At 40.5% G+C, this 23,263-nt stretch overlaps 2 protein-coding genes across 2 annotated transcripts; one reads left to right on the top strand and one right to left on the bottom strand.

The window, feature by feature from the left end:
• Nucleotides 1–1,696: 1,696 nt before the first annotated feature.
• On the bottom strand, nt 1,697–5,604 carry LOC119652424 (ovochymase-2-like). Its single transcript, XM_038056547.1, has 7 exons — nt 5,324–5,604; nt 5,157–5,267; nt 4,949–5,053; nt 2,649–2,759; nt 2,228–2,350; nt 1,972–2,165; nt 1,697–1,908 (listed from the first exon to the last, which is right to left on the bottom strand). The coding sequence occupies exons 1-7, from the start codon at nt 5,501–5,503 to the stop codon at nt 1,815–1,817; spliced, it is 918 nt and encodes a 305-aa protein (XP_037912475.1). The 5' UTR covers nt 5,504–5,604; the 3' UTR covers nt 1,697–1,814.
• Nucleotides 5,605–16,031: 10,427 nt separating this feature from the next.
• On the top strand, nt 16,032–23,144 carry LOC119652421 (trypsin-like). The gene is made up of 7 exons (XM_038056544.1): nt 16,032–16,230; nt 16,313–16,438; nt 21,560–21,697; nt 21,756–21,866; nt 22,459–22,614; nt 22,676–22,854; nt 22,919–23,144. The coding sequence occupies exons 1-7, from the start codon at nt 16,099–16,101 to the stop codon at nt 23,019–23,021; spliced, it is 945 nt and encodes a 314-aa protein (XP_037912472.1). The 5' UTR covers nt 16,032–16,098; the 3' UTR covers nt 23,022–23,144.
• The last annotated feature ends 119 nt before the right edge of the window (nt 23,145–23,263 follow it).

Below are 23,263 nucleotides of genomic sequence, written 5' to 3'. Positions count from 1 at the left end.
ATCAGCTGTCAACCCACGAACCGATTCCCATGCCGCTACGCTCGCCTTGAACTCGGTTGAACTCCGAGAGTCCAGGTTGCAGCAACATACGTGTGCTGCTACGGATACGCCAAATCATTCCCCTCTATCAAGATCAATTCGCCGGAATGCATTCAGTAATGTGCAATCTGCGGGGAAACAATAGGGTAATTGCGCATTATGGAATGCGTTAGCAAATGAATTCAGAAAGAGGCGAATGAGATTCCGCTCCCGTCGCGAGGCCGCAGTCACTATAGTTTTGCCAATATTTTACATTTCCCAATTTCTTGTTTCCATCGGAAACTGTTGAAGCGCTGGGCGGGACCAGCCGCCACCTTGTTTTTAAGGTTTTATGTAAACACAAAACCTTATTAAAATCGGTTTATTGTCTGTCTGTCTGTCCGTCTGTCTGTCTGTCTGTCTGTCAGTCTGTCGGTCAATCTGTCTGTACGTCACACGCATTTTTCTCGGAGACGGTTATAGCGATTGACACCAAATTTGGTAGAAAGGTGGGAACTGTGAACGCTCATGCATATAGTGAGTAACATCCTTTTACGACGAATTTAAGGGGGGTCCCCATACATGCAAAAGGGGGGTGTAAATTTTTTTTTCATCAAATATGGTCATGTGGGGTATCAAATTAAAGGTCTCGGTTAGTACTTTTCGAAGCTTTGAATTTCGTTGAAAAGATGGGGAGTGCGGGGGGTTGAAAGTGGTCATTTTTTTAACGAACCCATTCTCAGGAACTGCCAAACCGAAAAAACTGAAAAAAATCAGGGGGCTGCTACTATATGGTACCTAGGCTCCGAAATACCCTCCATACCGATACCTTTTTTAATGAAGTTAATAATAGTATATTACTACAATTTTTAGTAATTGACAGGAAAACCCCCCTTAAGTTCACCCTAGAATCACAGAATTTGGCAGGAATGTAAGCTACAGTATAGAGCATGACCTTACCAAATTTGGTGGAAATCGCACTATGACTAACAAAGTTATACTAGGTTAAAGCAACTTCAAAGTGCAACAAATAGGGCGCTTTAGGTATGAAAGGTTTTGTGTATTTCTTTTATAAAAACATTTCGAGTGGATTTGTCCCATTAATACCTAGCACGTAATATCTGCATATATTATGTGAGAATATCCGCTTTCGCGTAATATTGACATTCAAAGTCTTGAATTTGCACAGAAGCGACAGCTTTGACCTATCATAACTTTGTTAAAAATAGTGCGATTTCCACTAGACTTGATAGCATTTCAATTCAATTTCAAGATTCTAAGATGAAGCTAGGGGGGTTTTGCAGGCAATTACTAAAAATTATGGTAATATACTATTGTTAACTTTATTTGAACAGATATGAGGATGTGGGTGTTTTGGAGCTTAGGCACTATAAAGTGACAACCTTTTGATTTTTTTTTTACATTTTTTTATTAGGTAGTCTCCGAGAATGGATCTGAAAGATATTATCACTTGATAGCTTGAATATTCGCCTGGAAAGTAAACTAAACTATATACTCATTTTTAGGCTTATCAATAAAAACATCATTGTTTTAATTTTATTGCAATAGTTTGCCTTAATTAAAATATTATTTCAAAGGAAAAGTTAACACCATTAGAAAGGTCCAGAACGAACAAAAGGGTTTCAATAGGCGTTCATTGAAATAAAACCACTAAGTGTCATCCTTCCTCAACTAAATGTATATTTTCTGTAAAGATACTCTCAATAACTAACACAAATAAATATTATAGCAACGTTAAATTAACTCTGTTTCATAGAGCCTGTTTTCTCCTATTTTCAAATAATAATGCCATTTTGTTTCAATTTGACTGACGCTAATAATATTAAATACAGCCACATTCGTTCCACTTTTTTAAACTTTTTCCAACACCTGAAATTGCGAAAGAAGAGAATTAGAACTTAAATGGTTTACAAAGCAATAATTCAACTCAACCCTCGAGAGCCTAAGATTGGTATATTTTCTGGTAAGATATGTCGCATCCACCTCTGTATTGTACAGAATTTCAAATTTGTATAAAAACCCCGATACAATGGTTCCTTCGGGTGCCCGACAGATGTATAAGCATTTTCTGAATATATAGCAACTATATGACCGTAGTCAGTTAAAAGAGGAGATCCGTCATCATTCTACCGGAAAAAAATCATTTCCGCTAGTGATTTCAATATAAAACAATTTTTCATATTTATACTTGGCAATTATCCCGTCTGTTTTCGGGATCTTCAGCGCAAATCTTTTCCCAAAAGTTTTGTCGCACACATTTGACAAGTTGCACGGTTGTTGCCATTTGATCTTTCATTACCCGCACTTTTCCCTGTGAAACGGTTTGCATAATGAACATCAAATCTTGAATTTTTAATTATGTAAACATAATTTTTGAAGTTGATTTTATGTTCCTACAAACTTAATTAATACAGCTTAGTAGTATTTGTTGGTTAAACTATTATAAAATTTAATTAGGTCCTCTAGAAAAGATGATGTCAGCGTCCTTATGAAAAAAATATAAATAGTTAGTTGTATCCTTGAGCCATCGCTGCCACTTCCTTATAATGTGCTTTGTGAATACATGTATATATAATTGAAGTATACAAGAATATACATTTATTACTTACGTCAACACGACATTTCCATCCTACTGTAAGCATTTTCGATCCACTTTCAGGATAATGAAGGGCTATGGGAACAGGTTCTACATCCTTTGAGTAAACAAATGGGATCACCGTCTAAGGAGTACCAATATAATATTATGCAACTATATTAAAACATAATAAGGAGGTTCAGTATACTTCCTCATCACAACATTCATTAGAAAGCAAGAAAGAAAAACTAGATAGTGCAGGTAGCACATCGCGCAGGTAACGGAAATTAACTGTAGGTAAGATTTTTTTATCAAAAAATATTATATTATAAAATTTTAAACGTATGAATGATTTAAAACAAGTTGGGACAAGCGAAGCTGGGCACACCTTATGTAAAAAATTCTATGCACGATTTTCCATTCGTACATAGCTAAGAATACAAAACATTCCGTCATAGTTTGCCAAACTCCAAGATACACATACAGTCAACCAAATAAATGCAATATACTTTGAAGTCAAATATCTTGGAAGTCAGTTTATATTTTTAAATAACCTACCGTTATTATTATTTGATTATTTTTATATTAAACAGAAAAGTAGCGATAAAATAAAAAAAAAATGTGTGACATTAGATTTTAAAATTTTGAGAGATCTTCTTTTCAGTGATCTTACAAGTTATTCGGAAACCCCTGCAGGAAAAATCCTTATCGTATCCTTTATTTAATTTTTCAAGTCCTTTCTGCGTAGCTGATTTTCGACGTGTGCCTATAAGAGTTTCATTCGATATAAATCCGGGTTCCGAGCTAACTGAGCCGAGCTAACTGAGCAAGTGTCCTTTTAACATTATAGTGGACCCGTTCCTTAACGACCCTGGCTACATATTTTGAATCATCGTAATGATCTAACATTATAAATATCAAATTGCAAACCCAATATAGCATCCGTAGCTGGTGTGTACTGGTTTCGTATGTCAAGTTAATTTATTTTAGTGACGTTTTCTAGTATTATATGCAGTAATTCTGGTATTTTAGATGCCATAGCACCCCACATCACAATACTGCCACGGTTGTCTTCAACTGTTTGTTTATTAATACCATCTTCTAATGTCGTGACACTAATTGCAGGCCATCGAGACAGAAAATGTTGAAACTAGACTCCTGGCAAAAAAATAACGGTTTTCCAAAATTCTTTGGTCTTATCAACCAATCAACTCTTGAGCATATTCAACTCGTTTTTAAGGTTTTGTGTAAACACGGTTTACTGTCTGTCTGTCTGTCTGTCCATCACACGCATTTTTCTCGGAGACAGTTACAGCGATTGACACCAAATTTGGTAGAAAGCTGGGAACTGTGAACGCTCACGCATACAGTGAGTTACATCCTTTTACGATGAATTTAAGGCGGAGGGGGGTTCCCATACATGCAAAAGGAGGTTGTACATTTTTTTTTTCATCAAATGTAGTCATGTGGGATATCAAATTAAAGGTCTCGGTTAGTACTTTTCGAAACCGGTCTTAGTTTTGACATTTGCTGCAAACGTGGGGAGTGCGGGGGGTTGAAAGGGACCCCCCTTAGATTTATGGTAGCACCACGCAATAATATAGGATATAATATAGAGCATGATCTTACCAAGTTTGGTGGAAATCGCACTATTACTAACAAAGTTATAATACGTCGAAGTTGTTGCTTCTTAGCAAATTCAAGGCAATGAATATCAATATCATCCGAAAGTGGATATTCTCACATAATATACGTACCTGAAGCATCCAGCTTCCGGTTTCCCGATTTGTTTCAATATTTTTTCCGGAAAACAACGACTTCTTCTTTGGAGTATAGGCTTTTCATCCCTCTCGGCGAAGAAAATTGCGATCGGTTTAGCACGACCTGTTACTATACCGTTGTGTATGTTTGCAATAGATACTGCAGTTGCCTTGGAGTTGTTTCTTATGTTTCGTCAAATCTGTCGTTTTGTTTGCTCCGACTAGCTTTTCCCGATTCAACCACTACTTGTTTTATGAGAAGCGGAGCCACTTCTTTTAAAGTTTTCGTGTAATGAATAGTAGGCTCCGAAATCCGAATTCTAAAGTGAACTTCTGTAAAACTGTGATGTTTTTGCATAGAAAGTTTCGGGCACATTATTGAGCCCTATAAGGTTTGAAGAAAACTAGCGATAGAAATACAACGACATGTTGCAACTGAAAGACGAAGGATCGAGACTGTTCGAGGAGAAGATTGCTGGGATGGATACACTGTCCTGGCAGTTAGCCAATAAAATATTAGAGTCAGTTTAGCCAAGCGAAGCGCTATTGAAAATAAAAGATGATTCTTACTTACTTCTATAATAGCTACATCGTACCTCCGTCTGATGAATTCAAAATTCGGATGAGTATACACTCTCGCTAAAGACTTTTCTTGGAAATCTCTGGACACTGCTACCATCTGACATAAACCGAAAAAAAAAAGATTTATTAAAATGGCAGTTTGGCACCATTAAATCATAGATTATAGACACACAATGTGCAAGTCAAACTTAAATACTCACAGTTAGTACGGAAAATATATCAAAACAATGTGCTGCACTCAGTGCAAATCTCATGCTAACTAATGCGCCCGTGCACTCATGTACCATTCGTCCTCTATAGCGAAAAGAAATCTAAAACGTTTAACGTCACCCCATTGATTAAAAATAAAATTAACTTCCCAACTTACTATCCCCGGAAATTCTCCTTCTTCTGTCTGATAATTGAATTTCGATTTGCTTTTAACAGTTGTGACTTCCGTACCTGCTTTAGCTATTGTGAAACCCTCGGGATATGACTGAACCTTAACAGTGAAACCCATGAAAATCAAAACCGCTTGTAGAAAATGTACCATGTTTATCAGTAACATTTACATTGCAATTTCTACAGACTACATGTTAATGCCAAGATGAAGTAAGTTTTACATAGATATGGATATGACAAACTGAATAACAGTTAATCCTTTTTGGCATTAAATGCACTCCCGGCTAACTAGAAAGTAATGAATGTATAATCATTACGTTGAAACTACTATATTGTGATGAAGGGCTTGAAAGTAGTGCACCTGAAAAGGGAGCTGTGAGAATTAGAGCTCACTACGAGGGGACTAAAGCAGAATTACAGAGAAGACTTTGCGCAGCTTTGGAGTCGCGAGGTATCAATGTCGAGGAACGGTAAGCCTACACTGTCTATCGAAGGTCGCAAGGAAGCAGCTGCAACATCCACGCTAAACAGCAACGACGTAGCAACCCTACTGCTAGTTATATCTAGAATGGAAAGACAAAAAGAAGAATCTAGAAGGCGACAAGAAGAACTTATAAGACAACAGAATGAAAAGCAATCAAAACTTACAGATGACATGGGAAAACGACAAGACGCTATAATATCTGTTAAGGAAGATATAAACCACCACTTAAAAAAGTTTAAGATCACGTTAGAGATAACTGAAGAAGAAAAAGAAAATACTTCAAAAGTAGCAAAGTATCTAGAAGAATCGTTTAAGAAAAATATGGAAAGACAAGAGGTAATTGTGGAACGCACATAGGGGTATTTGAGCCACAATTATTAGGTTGTTGCAAATGAAATGGCCGTTTTTGTACTAAAATTTGAAACAACTGTAAAGCTTACAAAAATTTATTTATTTAATCAAAATAGGTGCCAGCCGATTCAAAACACTTCTCCCAGCGAGATTCAAGAGCATTTATGCCAGCTTTGTAGAAGTCCAACTGTCGGGTGTTGATAAATTCGTCGAAGGCAATTTTGACAGCCTCTTCGTTCCTAAATTTTTTTCCGTCAAAAAATGATCCAAATGTTTAAAAAAGTAGTAGTCGGTTGGCGAAAGCTCCGGTGAATATGGTGGATGAGGCAGAGTCTCATACTGCAATTCGTTCAACTTTTGAACCGTTGTTCTGAAAACATGAGGCCATGCATTGTCGTGAAAGAGTATCACACCATCTCTGTTGACCAATCTCGACCATTGAATACTCAATTTTTGATGCATTTCCTCTGTGCATTTATCGTTTCTCCAGGTGCCAAAAAAGAATAGTGTATAACTCCAGCTGTAGACCACCAAACAGTCACCAATACCTTCTTCGGAAGGAGGCTCGGTTTCGGCATATGCTTCAGTGGCTCATCAGCATCTAGCCATTGTGCTGATTGGCGACGATTATCGTAAAATATCCACCTGTTATCACATGTCACTATCCTGGGCAAAAAGGGATCGGTTCTGTTGGGGGTGAGTAGAGAACTGCAAATTTTCATTCGAAGCGCCATGTTTTGCTCCATAAGGGCATGCGGAACCCATTTGTCGAGCTTTTTCACCTTTCCAAGTTGTTGCAAGTGCCGGGAAACTGTCGAATAATGTGCCCAGTTTCTCTGCAATGTCCCTCACAGACTGACGTGTGTCGGATTCGACTGGCAAACGCAACTCGTCGTTGTCAATCGATGGTCCTGGATGCCCACGTGGGTCACTTTGAAAGTTTACGTCGACTGACCGTCGTGTGGTTCGCTCGCTTACCGTATCAGCTCCAAATGCGCTGTTAATGTTCTTGGTCGCCTCAGCCACTTTATGATCGTGTTTGAACTCATGCAGAAAAAAGTATACGTTCTTGGCTCTATTCCATCCTTTTTTTTCCTTTCTATTCCCTGTTATGCTAACGATGATCAAAACTGAAATGCCTCCTTGATTAAATATAGGAGTATTTATACTTCAATATTCAACACCAACAGTGCTAACTGGTGGTGGTTTGATACAGCTAAATCGTGTAGAAAATTACTTTTTTAAGTAAAGAATATTTGATTAAGTTAAAATTAAAAAAATTAAAAAAATAAAAGTCACTCCGAAGACCACCTTTCTTCGTCATTGTCAATCGAAATATCGTTGAAGATGCGATGCCCCACGGGAGTAGCATATCCAAAGCCGCTAAACTAAATGGTTTACGCTACTCAAGAATGGATCTGACGTTAGAAGTATCCTATTTAATATGTCCATGTTGCATTGTTCTCTCGAAAATACAAAGTGGCTCCTATATTGCCAAAACTGTTTATTTCTGGCTCTGCCGCTTCTTCAGACAGATTGCCAATGGATAACCGGGCATACTTTATAACGAACGGACCGTGCATTAAAATTTTTTGAACATTTGGTGTCATTTGGTGCCAACGATACAACTCTACATACAACTTTGCTGTTTCATCACACAATTTCTTAAACTGATCAACGCCTATTTTGTGGCCACAGGATATTATTTCCAATGCCGTCGCTAATCTTTCAATCAAGTTTCGGTCCACTCCAGTAATGTGGGCTGAAATCCCGGCATTGTTGAAAAACCTTCTGCTAGTATTACCGTGGTTACTCGTTCCATAACGACATCAACTAAAAGTCCAAGCTCAATCCTGAATTTTTCTTGTATTTCTCATTGTTAAGGTAAGAGGCGTTTAATTTTTTTTTTTACCGGATATAGTCGTGTGGGGTATCAAATGAAAGGTCTCAATTATCCGAATCTAATCTAAGTTTTGATGTGAATTGTAAAGTGCGCGAGCAAGGAGTCAAAATGTACTCACTTAAAATGAGACAGGACTCGTTTTCGGAAACTACCCAACCTAAAAATCCGAAAAAAATCAGGATGGTGCGCTTAGATGAAATGTATTCATCAAAATATGTGCCATTTCCATATCTGCTCAAATAAACTTGCTAATAGTATATTACCAACTTTTAGTAATTGCCTGGAAACCCCCCAACCTCCCTTAAGTTCATCCTATGAATACCAAGCAGCAGAATAGCGGACAATATCTTGCATACACATGCCAAATTTCATGGAAATCGGGTCATTATCGCCAAAATTATAGTTGTTCAAACTTATCGCGCGAATTTATATTAGATTATCAACTTTTAGAAATTGACTAAAAAAAATCCTTAAGTTCAACCTAGCAGTACTAAATTTTTCACTTGCATAGAGAACAGTAATATGCACATGCATATCAAGTTTAATGAAAATCCAGCTATTAGTGTCAAAGTTGTAGCACTTCTGTTTTGTGCGAATTTACCGCATTCTAAACCATACAAATAAGATGCTGGCGTCATAATTAACGAGAATAATTGACATTCGAGTGAAATATTAAAATTCCATTCATGAATAATCTAGTTCTACTCAGCCCTTTTTAAGGTTTTGTGTAAAACAAAACCTCATTAAAATCGGTTTACTATCTGTCTGTCCATCACACGCATTTTTCTCGGAAACTATTGCAGCGATTGACACTAAAATTGGTGGAAAGGCTGGAACTATGGATGCGAATTACATCCTTTTAAGTCATATTTAGGTAGTGTACATTTTTTTTTCACAAATATAGTCATGTGAGGTATCAAATGAAAGGTCTTGATTAGTACTTCGTAAAGTCGGCGTTAGTTTTGACATCTGTTGGAAAGGTGAGGAGCACGGGGGGAAATGATCATTTCTTTAACGGAGCCATTCTCAGAAACTACCCAACCGAAAAATCTGAAGAAAAATCAGGCGTCATATAGTGCCTGGGTTCCGAAATACCTTCCAACTGTTCAAATAAACTTAATAGTAGTATATTACTATGATTTTTAGTAATTGGCTGCAGAACCCCCCTTAAATTCAATTATGCACTGATATAGGCTATAACATAGAGCATGATCATACCAAGTTCGGTGGAAATCGCACTATTACTAACAAAGTTATAATAGGTCAAATTTGTCGCTTCTTTGCAAATACAAGTCATTGAAAGTCAATACCACCCGAAAATGGATACTTTTATATAATATGTGCTACGTACTAATGGGACAAATGCATACTCAAATGTCTTTATAAAAGTAATACACAAAACCTGTCATACCTGAAGCGTTGATGAAGTTCGATCTTGGCGCATTTACGAACCACAAATTCTCTCGTAGGGCGACCTTCAAATAACCAACAAACAAGTCGGGAAACCGGAAGGTCGGCGTTTCAGGGAGGAAAAGTTTTGTTGATTTTTTTATATAAGAGTATTTGGCAACACATGGTATATGTAGCTCATAATGAATATGCGTTGAATATGTCCGACATAGAATTTGACGTGGATACTCACATTTTATCTTCTGGGCAGTTATAATTCGACGCGAAAGAGGCAACTTTGTTTATAATAGTAGGATTTCCATCAAACTTTCCAGTATGATGCCTCCACCGCAATGTATGTACATGTACATGGACCACCACAAATTTTTTCAGAATTTCAGGCTGGGTAGTTTCTGAAAACGTGTCCTTGAAATAATTTACAATTTTCGGACCCCCACACTCGTCCCCCCTGCAAACAATATCAAAACTAATTCCTGCTTCGGAAAGTACCTATCGACATTTGATACTCGCCTTGGCTATATTCGGTTAAAAAGGATTTTACACCCCGCTTTTGCATGTATGGGGGCTCCTCCTTAAAACAGCAATGCTATTCTCTGCATACCACGCGGATTTACAATTTCCACCTTTCCTACAAATGTTGTATCAATAGCTGTAACTGTTTCAGAGGAAAATTTAAGGGGGGTTTTCCTGTCAATTACTAAAAATTATAGTAATATACTATTATTAACTTTATTTGAACAGGTATCGACATGGAGGGTATTTCGGAGCCTAGGCACCATGTAGTGGCAGCTCCCTGATTTTTTCCAGATTTTTCGGTTGGATAGTTCCTGAGAATGGGTTCGTTAAAAATATGACCACTTTCAACCCCCCGCACTCCCCACGCTTTTCAGCAAAAGTCAAAACGAATACCGGCTTCGGAAAGTACTAACCGAGACCTTTAATTTGATACCCCACATGACTATATTTGATGAAAAAAAAATGTACACCCCCCTTTTGCACGTATAGGGACCCCCCCCCCCTTAAATTCATCGTAAGAGGATGTAACTCACTATATGCGTGAGCGTTCACAGTTCCCACCTTTTCACCAAATTTGGTGTCAATCGCTATAACCGTCTCCGAGAAAAATGCGTGTGACGGACAGACAGACAGACGGACAGACAGACAGACAGTAAACCGATTTTAATAAGGTTTTGTTTTACAAACAAAACCTTAAAAAGGACCGTGGATGCTTGGAATGAGAAATACTAGCATACCTTTGAATAAAAAAAGGAAGTTCTCCATAATTTTTCTTGACGCTTTTCAATTGGTTCAGGCTGTCTTCAAGTGGATAATGGCCTCTGAACTTCCCCAATGACTAGAGAAAAATTAAGTGATGGTTCCCTTGACTTCGGCCTAAACTTATTAGGTGATTTTGCGTTCAATATAATTCGCACCCATATCGTGTTTGCGAATATATACAACGAAAAGGGTAACAGTTAGCTCCTACATCACATTATCACGCTGCTTCCAGAGCAAATCATCCCTTTTTCGGAAATTGATCGCCTGGAGCAGATTGGCCCGTAAACTTCAAATACTAAAGTAACCTGAGCAGTGGTGGACAGCGGACTCAGGATTTCCTCCACCCCGAAATAAAACTATCTATAAATCCCCAGTGTCCGGATAGTTGAGTGGTTAGAGCAAAAGGCAGTCGTACGGAAGGTCGCGGTTCAAATCTCACTGGCGGCAGTGGGATTTGTATCGTGATTTGACATCGGGTACCAGTCGAGCTGTGAATGCGTACCTGAGTCAAATCAGGATAATTATCTCGGGCGAGCACAATGCTGACCACATTGCCTCCTACAGAGTACTATAATCCTGCAGTGTACCGTTACGGAATGAAATGCTCTAACACATTTCAAGGCCCTGATGCAATATGGATTTTTGTGCCAACGATTATTATTATTATAAATCCCCAACAAGCACGGTCTTTTCCAACTTGATATATTCTTGAGAAATTGACTGTTTTCAGGACATTTTTGGGGAGTACTAATCAAAATCATTAAATGAAAGAGGTTATGTTATATTCAATGAAAAAGGAATCATGCACCTTTCTTTTACAAATATGGGATTTCGTCCTTAAGTTCAACGTGAAACAAGATAATTCGCCGTATGTGTGGTGGTTGACATTTCCAACCTTTCCGCCAAAGTTCATGTCAATAGTTAGAACCAGCTCTGAGAAAACAGCGTGTGACAGACAAACAGACAGGCAGAGACAGGCGGACAGTGAACCGATTTTATGTTCATCTTCCCGAAGGTGCGTCCTCTACCATCCCAGAAACTGGCTATAACGCGGAAAGAATTTGAACAACTTATTCAACAGGGTATCCGCAGGCTCTCAACCTGGTGTTGGTTTTCCCCACTGCATATGGTCCCTAAGCCAAACGGCGAATGGCGCCCCTGCACCCTGCACTAAATGCACAGATTGTTCCTGACCGATATCCAATTCCACTCATCCACGACTTTGCGCATAACCTCGCGAATTGCTGCACCATTTCAACCTTCGACTTAACCAAGGTTCATCATCAAATCCCTGTAGCTCCAGAAGACATTCCAAAGAAAGCAATATGCACACCCTTTGGACTCTTCGAGTTCACCCGAATGACTTTCGGATTGTGCAATGCGGCGCAAACCTTTCAAAAGTTCATCCACTCGGTCCTGCGAAACCTCGACTTCTGTGTCGTATATTTGGATGATGTTTTGGTCGCTTCTTCCACTGAGTCTGAGCACTTAGCCCATCTCGAGTTCATTTTTCAACGTCTCCTTGAGGCCGGGTTAGTCCTAAATGTTGAGAAATGCAAGTTCCTTTAAACACAGGTGAGGGGCCACTCCATTTCCCCTGAAGGAATACAGCCCGACTCAGACAAGGTGCAAGCGATTACAACTTCCCGCGTCGGAAAACTGTAAAGGATTTGCGGAGGTTCTTGGGCATGCTAAACTTCTATCGTCGTTTCCTGCCCAAGGCCGCCCAACACCAGTCCGTTTTGAACGCTTACTTGGGCCCCAAAACTAAGGACACACAAGAAATAGTGTTTTCTGTTCTGATACTACACTCTTGGCATTTCCTCTGTAAGATGCACCCCTAGCCGTTTTTGTTGATGCCGCTGACATCGCAGTAGGTGCTGCCCTTCACCAAAAGGTGGATCAAGTTTGGCAGCCGTTGAGCTTCTTCTCGAAACAGTTGAATCCCGCTCAACGGAACTACAGTACCTACGATCGCGAACTGCTCGCCGCGTACTTGAGTATCAAATACTTCCGTTTCTCCCTAGAAGGCAGGCCTCTCACATATGCTTTGAAACAATAGCCCGACAACCCGACACCTGAGCTTTATAAGCCAGTTTACATCAGACATCCAGCACGTGTCCGGCAAGGACAACATAGGTGCTGACGCTTTGTCTCTTGTCTCCGAGGTTAACATCCCCGCCTCACTCGATTTCTCGGCTATTGCCAAGGCGCAGGGGGATGACGCAGTGCTTCAGAGCCTCAAATCCAACCCCAAATACAAATTTCGGGAGCTGCCCACCTTTGGCTCAAACCTCTCCCTCTGCTGCGAAGACTCGGAAAAGGGACCTCGGCCATACATTCCGGCCACCTTTCGCAAGGAAGCGTTCCTCGTGGTTCACGACTTAGGGCATCCAGGCATCAGGTCAACAAATCAGTTAGTCACCGAGAAATACTTCTGGCCCTCCATGAACAGGGATGTCAATTCCTGGGCCAGAGAGTGCATCGCATGCCAAAAGTGTAAAGTCACCAGGCATGTAAGGAAAGAAGTGGGCTCTTTCCCCCGCACTACCAAGCGGTTCCACACAATACACCTCGACATAGTAGAGCCTTTGCGAGACTCGCACCGTTACAAGTATTGCCTCACAATCATCGAGAGTGGATACCTCGCTTTGGCGTCCCTGCAGTGGTCATCACTGACCAAGGAATGCAATTTCAGTCCACCCTTTTCTCGGAGTTAGGAAAAACTCCTGGGATTTAAACGCCAGCGTCCAACTGCAAACCACCCGCAATCCAATGGGATGCTAGAACGTTGGTACTGGACGCTGAAAGCCGCCATTACGGCACGCGACGAGCCGTCCTGGACCCAAGTACAACCCGCTGAGAGGAATTTGCTGCCAGCCCCGCGAAGCTGGTATACGGGGAGAACCCGAGCTCCCAAGCGATCCGGTCTTCGACAAGAGATCGGGTCTCACAGAGTCGGGGTTGGTGCGTCTGCTGAGAGACAATCTCCGACGCATTCCCACCCCACAGTCGTCCGCACCTGTCTGTGCGCCCAACGAACTGGACACGTGTACGCAGGTCTTGGTCAGGATAAATGCCGTCCGGAACCCGCTGCAGCCCCCATATGAAGGCCCGTATCGCGTTCTCGAGCGGGGAGAACATTTCTTCCAGCTCGAGATCGGTGAACACGAAAAGTCGGTCTATCTGTCCAGGCTGTGGACGTGTGCGCCCCAAAACAATGGTGCGTTCGCTTCGCGGATTGATGGGGAACGCAGTTCAGGATTCGGTCGCTGAAACCCCTCGATTTCATCTGGGGGCGGAGTGATGTGGCGCGGCGGGATTCGCGGCATTCGAAATTTGTTTCAAAAGTTGCGAACGTGAGCGGTCAGATGATGCCAACGGCGCTCTCCACACATTTTTAGAACTCGCCTGGACTGGAGAGCAGGCGAAAAGGGTGCATAAGTTGGCGGCAGATTGACAGCAAAATAATAATTGCTTATCCTCTGCCTTCAGCTTGAACCGCAGCCGCCACGGGAGGATTTTCAATTTTGAGTTAAGACTTGTAAAAAATTTATTGTATTTTGAATTCGACTTCTTGAAACTTAAGTGTAAACGATAAAACGTCTGTGTGGCAGCTTTTCAAGAGGACGATTACAGGGGCGCTTTTCGAGGCCCTTTTAGCTTAGCTCTTGCTAGGTTTGGTTGTGTGCTTGTTTACGACCTACGACTTTTGGCTTAGTTTGGCGAAACATCTTTCAGAATGTTTGGGATTTTATCTTCAATCGTATCTAGTGAAACTAAGGTACAAGCAGTGTGATAGTTTCTAGGAATGTCAAGAAACTAAAAACCTGTTGAAAAATTAATCTACCTGCTTTTAAGGTTTTATTGATAATGAAGATCAAGTGGTATCTGGCCGAACATGTCTTTGTTATCTCCCTACCTAAAAAGGTAATGAATTTGACATGAGCAAGGATAAGATTATTAATGAGCAGAGGTGTTACCCTGCTTCTCTTGAAAGATATAAATTAAGATTTTGTTATGTTGATTGGTAGGTACAATCTTCGGTATTCATCAACAAACGCATTTATCTGCTTTTTCGAACATTTGGAAGTGGACATTCAATCGTCTCCACTGGCCAAAATGAGGAAATCGTTCGCATATAGGAAGATTTCAATGTTGTCAGAGCATTTATTATGCAGAGATGTTGTATAGAAATTCAACAACATTGGACCTAAAACGCATCCTTGGGGAATGTCATTTCCAACTTGAATGCTGTCAAGCCCTAGTTGTAGGCGTCGATTGGACACTATCCTTAACACTCATAAAACGATTTCGCCAGGAAAACGGAAATAGGACATTATGTCGTTAAGGGTAGCCAGATCAACCTTCTCGTAGACGTTCTTCACATTCAGCACCACAGCAGCTATCGAAATGTGCAAAAGGATATCATTGACGCAAACAGACGGAGATTTGCCTGCCGAATAGGCATAAGATTTAGCAGGCAGGGCTTTGTATTCATCAATGAAATTATTGATACGAAACTTGACTATAGAATTAAGCAGTTTGGTAGACACATTAGTGAGGGCAATAGGATGGTAACTGGTCCAAAGTTCTGAGTCCTTAAGTGTTTTTTGAGTGGGTACCATCCGAAAACAGACCAGTCCTCAGAAGGACTCAACTTGCACCAGATGAAGTGAAGCCCCGCAGTAGCGCAGAGAACTACACCAGGGGCGCAGGCATGCTTTTGTGCCTAAGCAAAGCAGCAGTTAGCTCTTCTAGAGAGAAAGGCGGAGAAACTGTGAGATATCTAAGTATATCCGGAAGAGAGAGCAAAGGGGGCTGCCATGCGCATCCAGAAAACCAAGATATTCAAGGTTTTTCTTAGGTTCCCAACGTGGGGACTTGTCGCTAAGGAAACCATGAAAACCCTTCATGGATTTTCAGAAGGACTTTTTTTGTCACAGATAAGTCAGACCTACGGTTTTTTTCAGCTCACCCGTATATTTAACGCAGGTACTCTTTCGGCTACTTGATATTTGATGAGTTATGAGCGATGCTATCCCGCTAGCTATCTTGTGATCCTCTGTCACTAGTGCAATCGACTTCACCTTGAGATAAGTGTATCATACAAAACTGCTAAAATCTTGAGTGAATACACTTGGTTGTCGTACGACATCACAATTGCAGTATTAACGAATGTGTGTATATATGTATGTACAATTGAACAAAAAATATCAAGCTAAGTAGTCACTTGATATACTAATTAGTCCACTTTGTCAAGTGCGAATGATAGCGTTTTTGACATCCTTAATATCAAAAAGCATCATATATGTAAATTTAAAGCTGGAGCACTATGAACAATTTTAATTCCAAGATATTCAAATCGATTCTGTTATTTTTCTCAATATTGGCAAGTGCACGGGGAAGAGTTGTACCCAAAATAGTAAACGGCAGAAAAGCTGAGCCCGGTGAATTCCCATCTATAGTACGTCCCAAGTAACAAATTGAAGTTGTTGAGTAATCCAAAACTTTTTTATTTTAATTCTCGCGTTTTGTTTTTTGGACAGGTTGCCCTTCGTTATCGAATCTTTGAAAAACACTTTTGCGGGGGCACACTCATAGATACAACACATGTGGTAACTGCTGCTCATTGCTTTCAACTAATTCCAATACTGCCGGTGCATGCCATGCTGGTAAGATATCCTTCAGTTTTTTCTTAAATTTACATAAAAATAGGGAAGTTATGCGCTTTAGCATCATTGTTAAAGCTTCTATTTAACTGGTCGTTTCGGAAACCATCCAATAAATTCTTTTGGTAATCATCGTAATCGCAATGTCTTACTTGGATAAGAACCGCTTGAAAATACTCTTTAAAACCTTAGCAGAAAGTCTCCACCTCATTTTAATTCTCCAACTTCGATGTATGCTAACATCTAAACATCTAACATTTAAATTGGAAGAGGAAAAATTTCGTACTGATAATCCTGATCAAACAACAGCTTCATTAGTTTATAAAATGAATAGTATAATAGAGTAGCTCAATCAGTCTAACCGAAGTGCTTCATCACCAAAGTTCAATTAGCATCACCTACAGGATTAGGCTTTTTAAGGCTTTGTTTTACATAATCGGTTCAATGTCTGCCTGACTGTCAAAGGCACTTATCTCAGAGGCGATTGTACCGACTGACACGAAATTTGGTAGAAAGGTGGGAACTGTGAATATCCACACACGCAGTGAATTACATCGTTCTAGGTCTAGTCCAAGGGGGAGGCCTCAAACTCAACGTAAAACGATGTAACTCATACATGCGAAAAGAGGGTGTAACCATTTTTTTTCAAAGTTCTCAATTTGTTCTCACCGAGGACCGGTAGTGGTTTTTAACTTCCTTTTGAAGGACGGGAATGCGGAGTCTGACTATCCCAAGATGACTGATGAGTGAGTCTACCCGGAACTTCGTGCCATGGAACAGTAAACAAAGAGTGCAAGCCCCGCCAAACATCGTGAGCTGAAGCACAATGCCAAGGATCGACGGCAATGGTACTCAGGTTTGATTCCCGCGCTATGTTCCACATATGGGTTTATAGTAACCATATATTTAACCTGGTGTTTCCTTTAGATTTTTCCTTTCATCTCCAAATTTTAGTCAGTGGGAACGATTTGTGCTCTACTTGAATGATAATTGCTTTCAAAAAAAAATATTTCATAACTGAAGTTTCTGATTTTAGAACGCTACGAAATGACACAACCGATTTCCTAACGGCTACTGAAAACGACACAACATGACATTACAGATTTAGCTAATACACACTGTAAAAGACACCAATGGGTAGTATAGGTCCAAGGGCGAAACGTGGATTGGAACCCACGATGGAACATAAAACCTGGGAAACGCCTGCTGAACCAACACTAAGAAACCCGCTCTTCACGTGGTGACCGCTGGGAGCTCTTTCTTAACGAAAAGCTGTAGGCTTCCGCGTCAAAAGACGAGACAAATTGTGCCAACCGGTCCTCCAGGTTGGGGGTTGGGTAAAGCTGACAGCTCTACTCGGAAAACAATCTCCTGCGAAGCCAAAATATGAACTTCGTGCGGGATTGACTATACAACGACGAACCCGGCAACGATAACGAAATAACGATTTGCGCATTTCCTCAAAGAACGTGCGTTCCTCGTACAGAAATGGCGATGGAAGCAGTAGAACGAACCCTCGAAGCCTGTCCCAGGTATGATATCAAAATTATACTTGGGGATTTTACCAGGCAAGTAGGGGCCGGGCCCATATTCAGGCGATACGTTGGCTCCCATAGCTTACACCAAAATACAAATGACAAAGGACTACGGATTATTCAATTAGCAGTGTCACATGAAATGGTTGTTGCAAGTAGCTGGTTTGCGCGGAAAACGGTTCACCAACAAACGTGGCCCTCTGCAGACGGGAACACTTTCAATCAAATTGACCACGTGCAAATCGAACACCGCCAGCCTCGATGAATGTCAGAGCATATAGGGGGGCAATATAGACTCGAATCATTGTCTCGTTGGCATAGTGCTCCGAGCTCGAATAACAAACCAGCCTAGAGTTCACCGCACTGAAACCATCCATAGCATAACCCTCCGCAACACCTATGAGGAGGAAATGAACACCGCAATAACCGCAGTCAACAGAGATCCTGGAGATGAAGCATCAACAAATGATCTTCACAATCACCTGAAGAACGTTATCATAAATACGCCCACAAACACGCCGAGTAAACAAGTGACTTCACTGACGGCAAAAAGAAGCCAGGAGAACCAACAAGCCTGTGAACTCGTAAAGTACAGGGAGCAACCGCACCAAGCGCGGAAGTTTTACCAACAAGTCAGCAGGATTAAGCCTTACACACCTCGATGCTCATCCTGCCGAGACAAAGAGGGAAATCGATTTCCGACAAAATGGGCATATTGGAGTAATGGGTTGAGTACTTTGATGAACTGCTGAACAACCAGAATATCAACGAGTTGGAGGTCCTGCTAGCTCAAGACGACGGCCACTGCCGCCACCAAGTATAGAAGAAATAGTCCGTGGAATTCATCGGCTTAGAAATCATAAGTCGCCAGGAGCCGATGGAATTACAGTCGGTTGAAAATGATGACCAATTGGGTTTGTGGGTAATTGTGAAGATCGATTGTTGATACTTCATCTCCAAGATCCCTCTTGACTGCAGTTACTGCGGCATCCGTTTCCCTCTTATAAGTGTTGCGAAGGGCTTTGCTATGGCTGACTTCAGTGTTAACTCTCACCTAATTGTCAGAGGGGATTCTAGGTGGTGTTGTTATTCCAGCTCGGACCATCATGCCATCGAGGTAATGATCCGAGTCAATATTGGCCCCCTATATGTTCTGACATTCATCAAGGCTGAGAGGTGACGGTGTTCGATCAGCACATGATCAATTTGGTTGAAAGTGGTCCGGTCTGGAGAGGCCCACATTTGTTTGTGGACCGCCTTCCGCGTAAACCAGGTACTTCCAACAATCATTTCATGTGACACTGCTACTTGAATAGTCCGCAGTCCGTTATCATTCGTATTTTTATGTAAGCTATTGGAGCCAATGTATCGCCTGAATTCGGGCTCCATCCCGACTTAGCTGTTAAAATCCGCAAGTGTAATTTTAATATCATACTTGGCACAGGCTTCAAGGGTTCGCAAGCGCAAGGTGCATAGCCGTTCGCTTATATTTTCAAAGCCGATAACAGCAGGTTTCATTTTTTGACTGACTTAAAAACCTACTCGGAGCACATAACTTACTGGATGGCCACTATAATATATGTTGTAGCGACTCTTCCCCAGGAAACCGGTCCCTGTCCAACGCATTTCCTGCAACGCTGTTACATCAGCCCTATATTGGGACACGGTATCGGCTAGTTTCTTGGCGGCTCCATCTCTGTACAAAGAGCGCATGTTCCATGAGAAAATGCACAAATCGTTATTCCATTGTCGTTGGCGGGTTCATCATTGTAAAGTCCATCCTATCGGAGGCTCCTTTGTGGCTTCGTAACGTTGGTTTTCCGTGGAAGGTTGTCAGCCCTACCCAACTCTCAACCTACAGGACCAGTTGGTTCAATTTGTCCCGTTTTTAGGAGCGGGAGACGCGCCGTCATTCTTCTCCGTCTGCAGCTTTTTGTTAAGAAAGAGCGATCACCACGTGGAGGTGGAGATAGGGTGTAATAGTAGAGCTGTTGGTGGTGGTTCAGCCAGCTTTTCCCTGGTTTTATGCTCCATCGTGGTGATAAACAAGTTGGAAACCAGAAGCTAGACGCTTCAAGTATGAAAGGTTTTATGTATTTGTATCTCTTATAAGAACCTTTCAATGGGCATATGCCCCATTAGTAATTAGCACGTAATATATGCGTATATTATGTGAGGATATTCACTTGCGGGTGATACTGACATTCAAAGTCTTGAATATGCACAGGAGCGACAAATTTGGCCTATTATAACTTTGTTAATAATAACGCGGTTTCCACCAAACTTGGTAGGATCATGCTTATTGCTGCAAAATTTTGTGATTCTAGGATAAAGCTAAAGAGAGTTTTGCAGTCAATTAGCTAAAAATTATAGCAATACCCTATCATTAACTTTATTTGAACAGATTTCGGTATGGAGGGAATTCCGAAGCCTAGGCACCATATAGTGGCAGCCTCCGCATTTTCTTCAGATTTTTCGGTTGGATAGTTTCTGAGAATGGGTCCGTGAAAAAGATGATCACTTTCGACCGTTCGTGAGCGTTCACAGTTCCCACCTTTCCACTAAATTTGGTGTCAAGTGCTATAAATATTTCCGAGAAAAATGTGTGTGACAGACAAACAGACAGGTAGACTGACAGTAAACCGATTTTAATAATCATTTTACACATTTTACAGTTTCATTTAGACAAAAAAAGGAGCAAGAATTGCAGCATGAAGTGAGAATCCCAAAGCGAAAAATTGTAATGTCTACCACATAACTATATCGCGTTTAACATCGACTACTATATTAGAAATTGGCAAAAAATTATCCCTTGAAATATGACTCTTCATCTTTTTCTTCAGCCTTTGTCCCGTTCGCCATTTGGCTCTATGGAATGCCTGATCTGACTGCAATCTTGAGGCTTTTAAATCCCCTGCCTTTTGGTCGTTTACCATTGGCTTCGATGTTCAGACCAATCTTGGCAAGTGAATTCTCGTTAGCATGAATTGCGTGGCCATACCATCGAAGACGACTTTCTCGCAATTTTTCCACAATCGGTGCAACCCCATAACGATCGCGGATATCCTTATTTCGGATGTGATCGAAACGTGTCACCCCACTAGTCCAACGCAATATCTTCGTCTCCATTACCGCAAGACACTGTTCATTGTTTTTTATAGTTGGCCAACATTGCGGTAAATTTTCGATTTGAGACATTCGTTCATAGGTCGATTACAAAGAAAACCAGTTGTGGAACGCCACTTCATCCACGTTGCGTTAATGCGTGAAGCAATTTCATAACGTAGTTCTCCATTGGCTGATAGCGTTGACCCGAGGTATTTAAATCGCTCAGTTCTGGGCAGATCACTGCCGCTGACAGTTATTGTGCCTATTTCATGGGGATCGGTCGTCAAAAATTCAGTTTTGTTTAGATTTAATCTGAGACCGTGTTGCATGAAGCGATGACTCTAAAAGAAGGAAAGCCATTTTATGCACGCTACTTAGACAACTGCTGATGAAATCCTTGCAAAAGATATAATCGTTTAATATTCACATGAAAATAATATTCAAAATTTAAAATAAAAACTTTTACCTTGGTACTTATCAGATTGAAGTTATCGCAAGTGATCTACGAATGGATCAGCACAACACAAGCCCAGCTCGACAAGCGATTTCACTGAAGAAAATTTCCATTCATCCTAACTATGATACGAAGACCTTTAAAAATGATTTGGCTGTTCTGACGGTAAATGATTAATTATTTGTAAGGTAACTGAAGAACCGAATCCAAAACTACTTTCAAGCTTTCAAAACCCATAACGCCATCAAAACTTGTGAAGGAAATCAAGCAGGCAAAAGAAAGTCCTAAAGTTGGAGAACGATGTATAACAGCAGGCTGGGGTGCAATAAAGGAGGTACATATTCTGCTAACTAAGGGGGTCATATCGTTTCGGGTTCAGGATGTCAATTTTTTTTTGTTGCGTCAGTTATATCCAAATATATGAGTAGAGTGGTTTACCATATTCGAGGTGGTTCGAAATTTGCAACGTTAAATATACAAAGTCTTGCAGTAGTCTCTCGAACACTCGACAATCTTAGATAATTGTGATTCATTAAGGCATTTTTTTTTTTGTTCATTGAACAAGTCGTAAAAAATCCCAAAAATTCATAAAAAAAAAACTCAACAAAATGTTAAAATTTTACCTTTCGACATTGATGAAAAAAAGTCGAGTTTCCTGAACCAGATACAGGTATCTCCCCCCTTCAGGCTGGTGCATAAGTTACTATGAACGATATCGGGCTGAAGAAAATGTAAACTGCATCCAAAATATCAATAAATAAATGGTGAAAATTCACCACTACCATTCCCTTCTTTAGTTCCCTGAAATAAATCCCATATAAATGAACACAAATGGCCTTCATACGAGACGACCCCCTTAAATTTGTTTTTGCACTCTGAAATTGAGATTAGAATTAACAACGCTTACATCGCTTTTTTAAATGTAGGGTGGCCCATTGAGCATAGATCTCCTTGCAACCGAAATTATTGTTTACGAAAAGGAAAAGTGTGCTATTAGAGCGCCGAATTCTACCGAAGCGGTTGTTCCTGACGAGACACAAATTTGTGCAGGAGATTTAACAGGCAGAAATGATTCCTGCCAGGTAAATATTTATTGGAATAATTCATGATTTTCGGACTTCTATATTTGCAAATTGCAAATAGGGCGATTCGGGGGGTCCTCTATACTGCAAAAATATGCTCTCCGGGATTGTCTCGTATGGACGCGGTTGTGCCAGGCCTGATTCCGCTGGAGTATATACGGATGTCTCAAAACAAAAAGATTGGATAATAAAATTGGCTGCAGACGGCGATAAACAAGATTTATTGAGCAAAGTATTCAGGTAAGAATTTGTATCTTTTTTGGAAATTGAAGCTGTGAAATCATGGAAATAACACTTCATTTAGTTTCATTCAAGGATTGCTGTTTTCAAATGGCTGTCATCTGCGTTTTCCAACAGCTCTGATTGCAACAATGTCAAATGTTTATCTTACAACCCTGAGATTATGAAAGAAATGGTTCCCGTACTGAATACGTAAAGTTTTTCCTTTTGTATCCAGGCGTTTATTTCTGATATCACTTGTATATTCTTATTAACATGGAGATGATAAACCGCTATATGATTGGAAAATATATTCTTTTTACAAAAATAGAATTAATATCACTTATTTTAAACCTACAAAACGAAGGAAGTACGACAATATCAATGAAATCCTAGAGTCACCTTTTTGCTAACCCTATTGTTAGTAGCT

This window comes from Hermetia illucens, chromosome 3, assembly GCF_905115235.1.
Source record: "Hermetia illucens chromosome 3, iHerIll2.2.curated.20191125, whole genome shotgun sequence".
Classification (NCBI taxonomy): Eukaryota; Metazoa; Arthropoda; class Insecta; order Diptera; family Stratiomyidae; genus Hermetia; species Hermetia illucens.
The sequence above is the reverse complement of the archived record's forward strand: the minus strand, read 5'-3'. Positions and strand labels throughout refer to the sequence as shown.

What these genes read in the sequence shown, in the direction of transcription:
- LOC119652424 (XM_038056547.1), bottom strand. Translation starts at nt 5,503, where the DNA reads ATGTTACTGATAAACATGGTACATTTTCTACAAGCGGTTTTGATTTTC. An exon ending in AAGGAGAATTTCCGGGGATA is followed by an intron (nt 5,268 to 5,323) that starts GTAAGTTGGGAA and finishes TAAACGTTTTAG; the next exon opens with ATTTCTTTTCGCTATAGAGG. An exon ending in ATATATTTTCCGTACTAACT is followed by an intron (nt 5,054 to 5,156) that starts GTGAGTATTTAA and finishes GGTTTATGTCAG; the next exon opens with ATGGTAGCAGTGTCCAGAGA.
- LOC119652421 (XM_038056544.1), top strand. Translation starts at nt 16,099, where the DNA reads ATGAACAATTTTAATTCCAAGATATTCAAATCGATTCTGTTATTTTTC. An exon ending in GCAGAAATGATTCCTGCCAG is followed by an intron (nt 22,615 to 22,675) that starts GTAAATATTTAT and finishes AATTGCAAATAG; the next exon opens with GGCGATTCGGGGGGTCCTCT. An exon ending in TTATTGAGCAAAGTATTCAG is followed by an intron (nt 22,855 to 22,918) that starts GTAAGAATTTGT and finishes CACTTCATTTAG; the next exon opens with TTTCATTCAAGGATTGCTGT.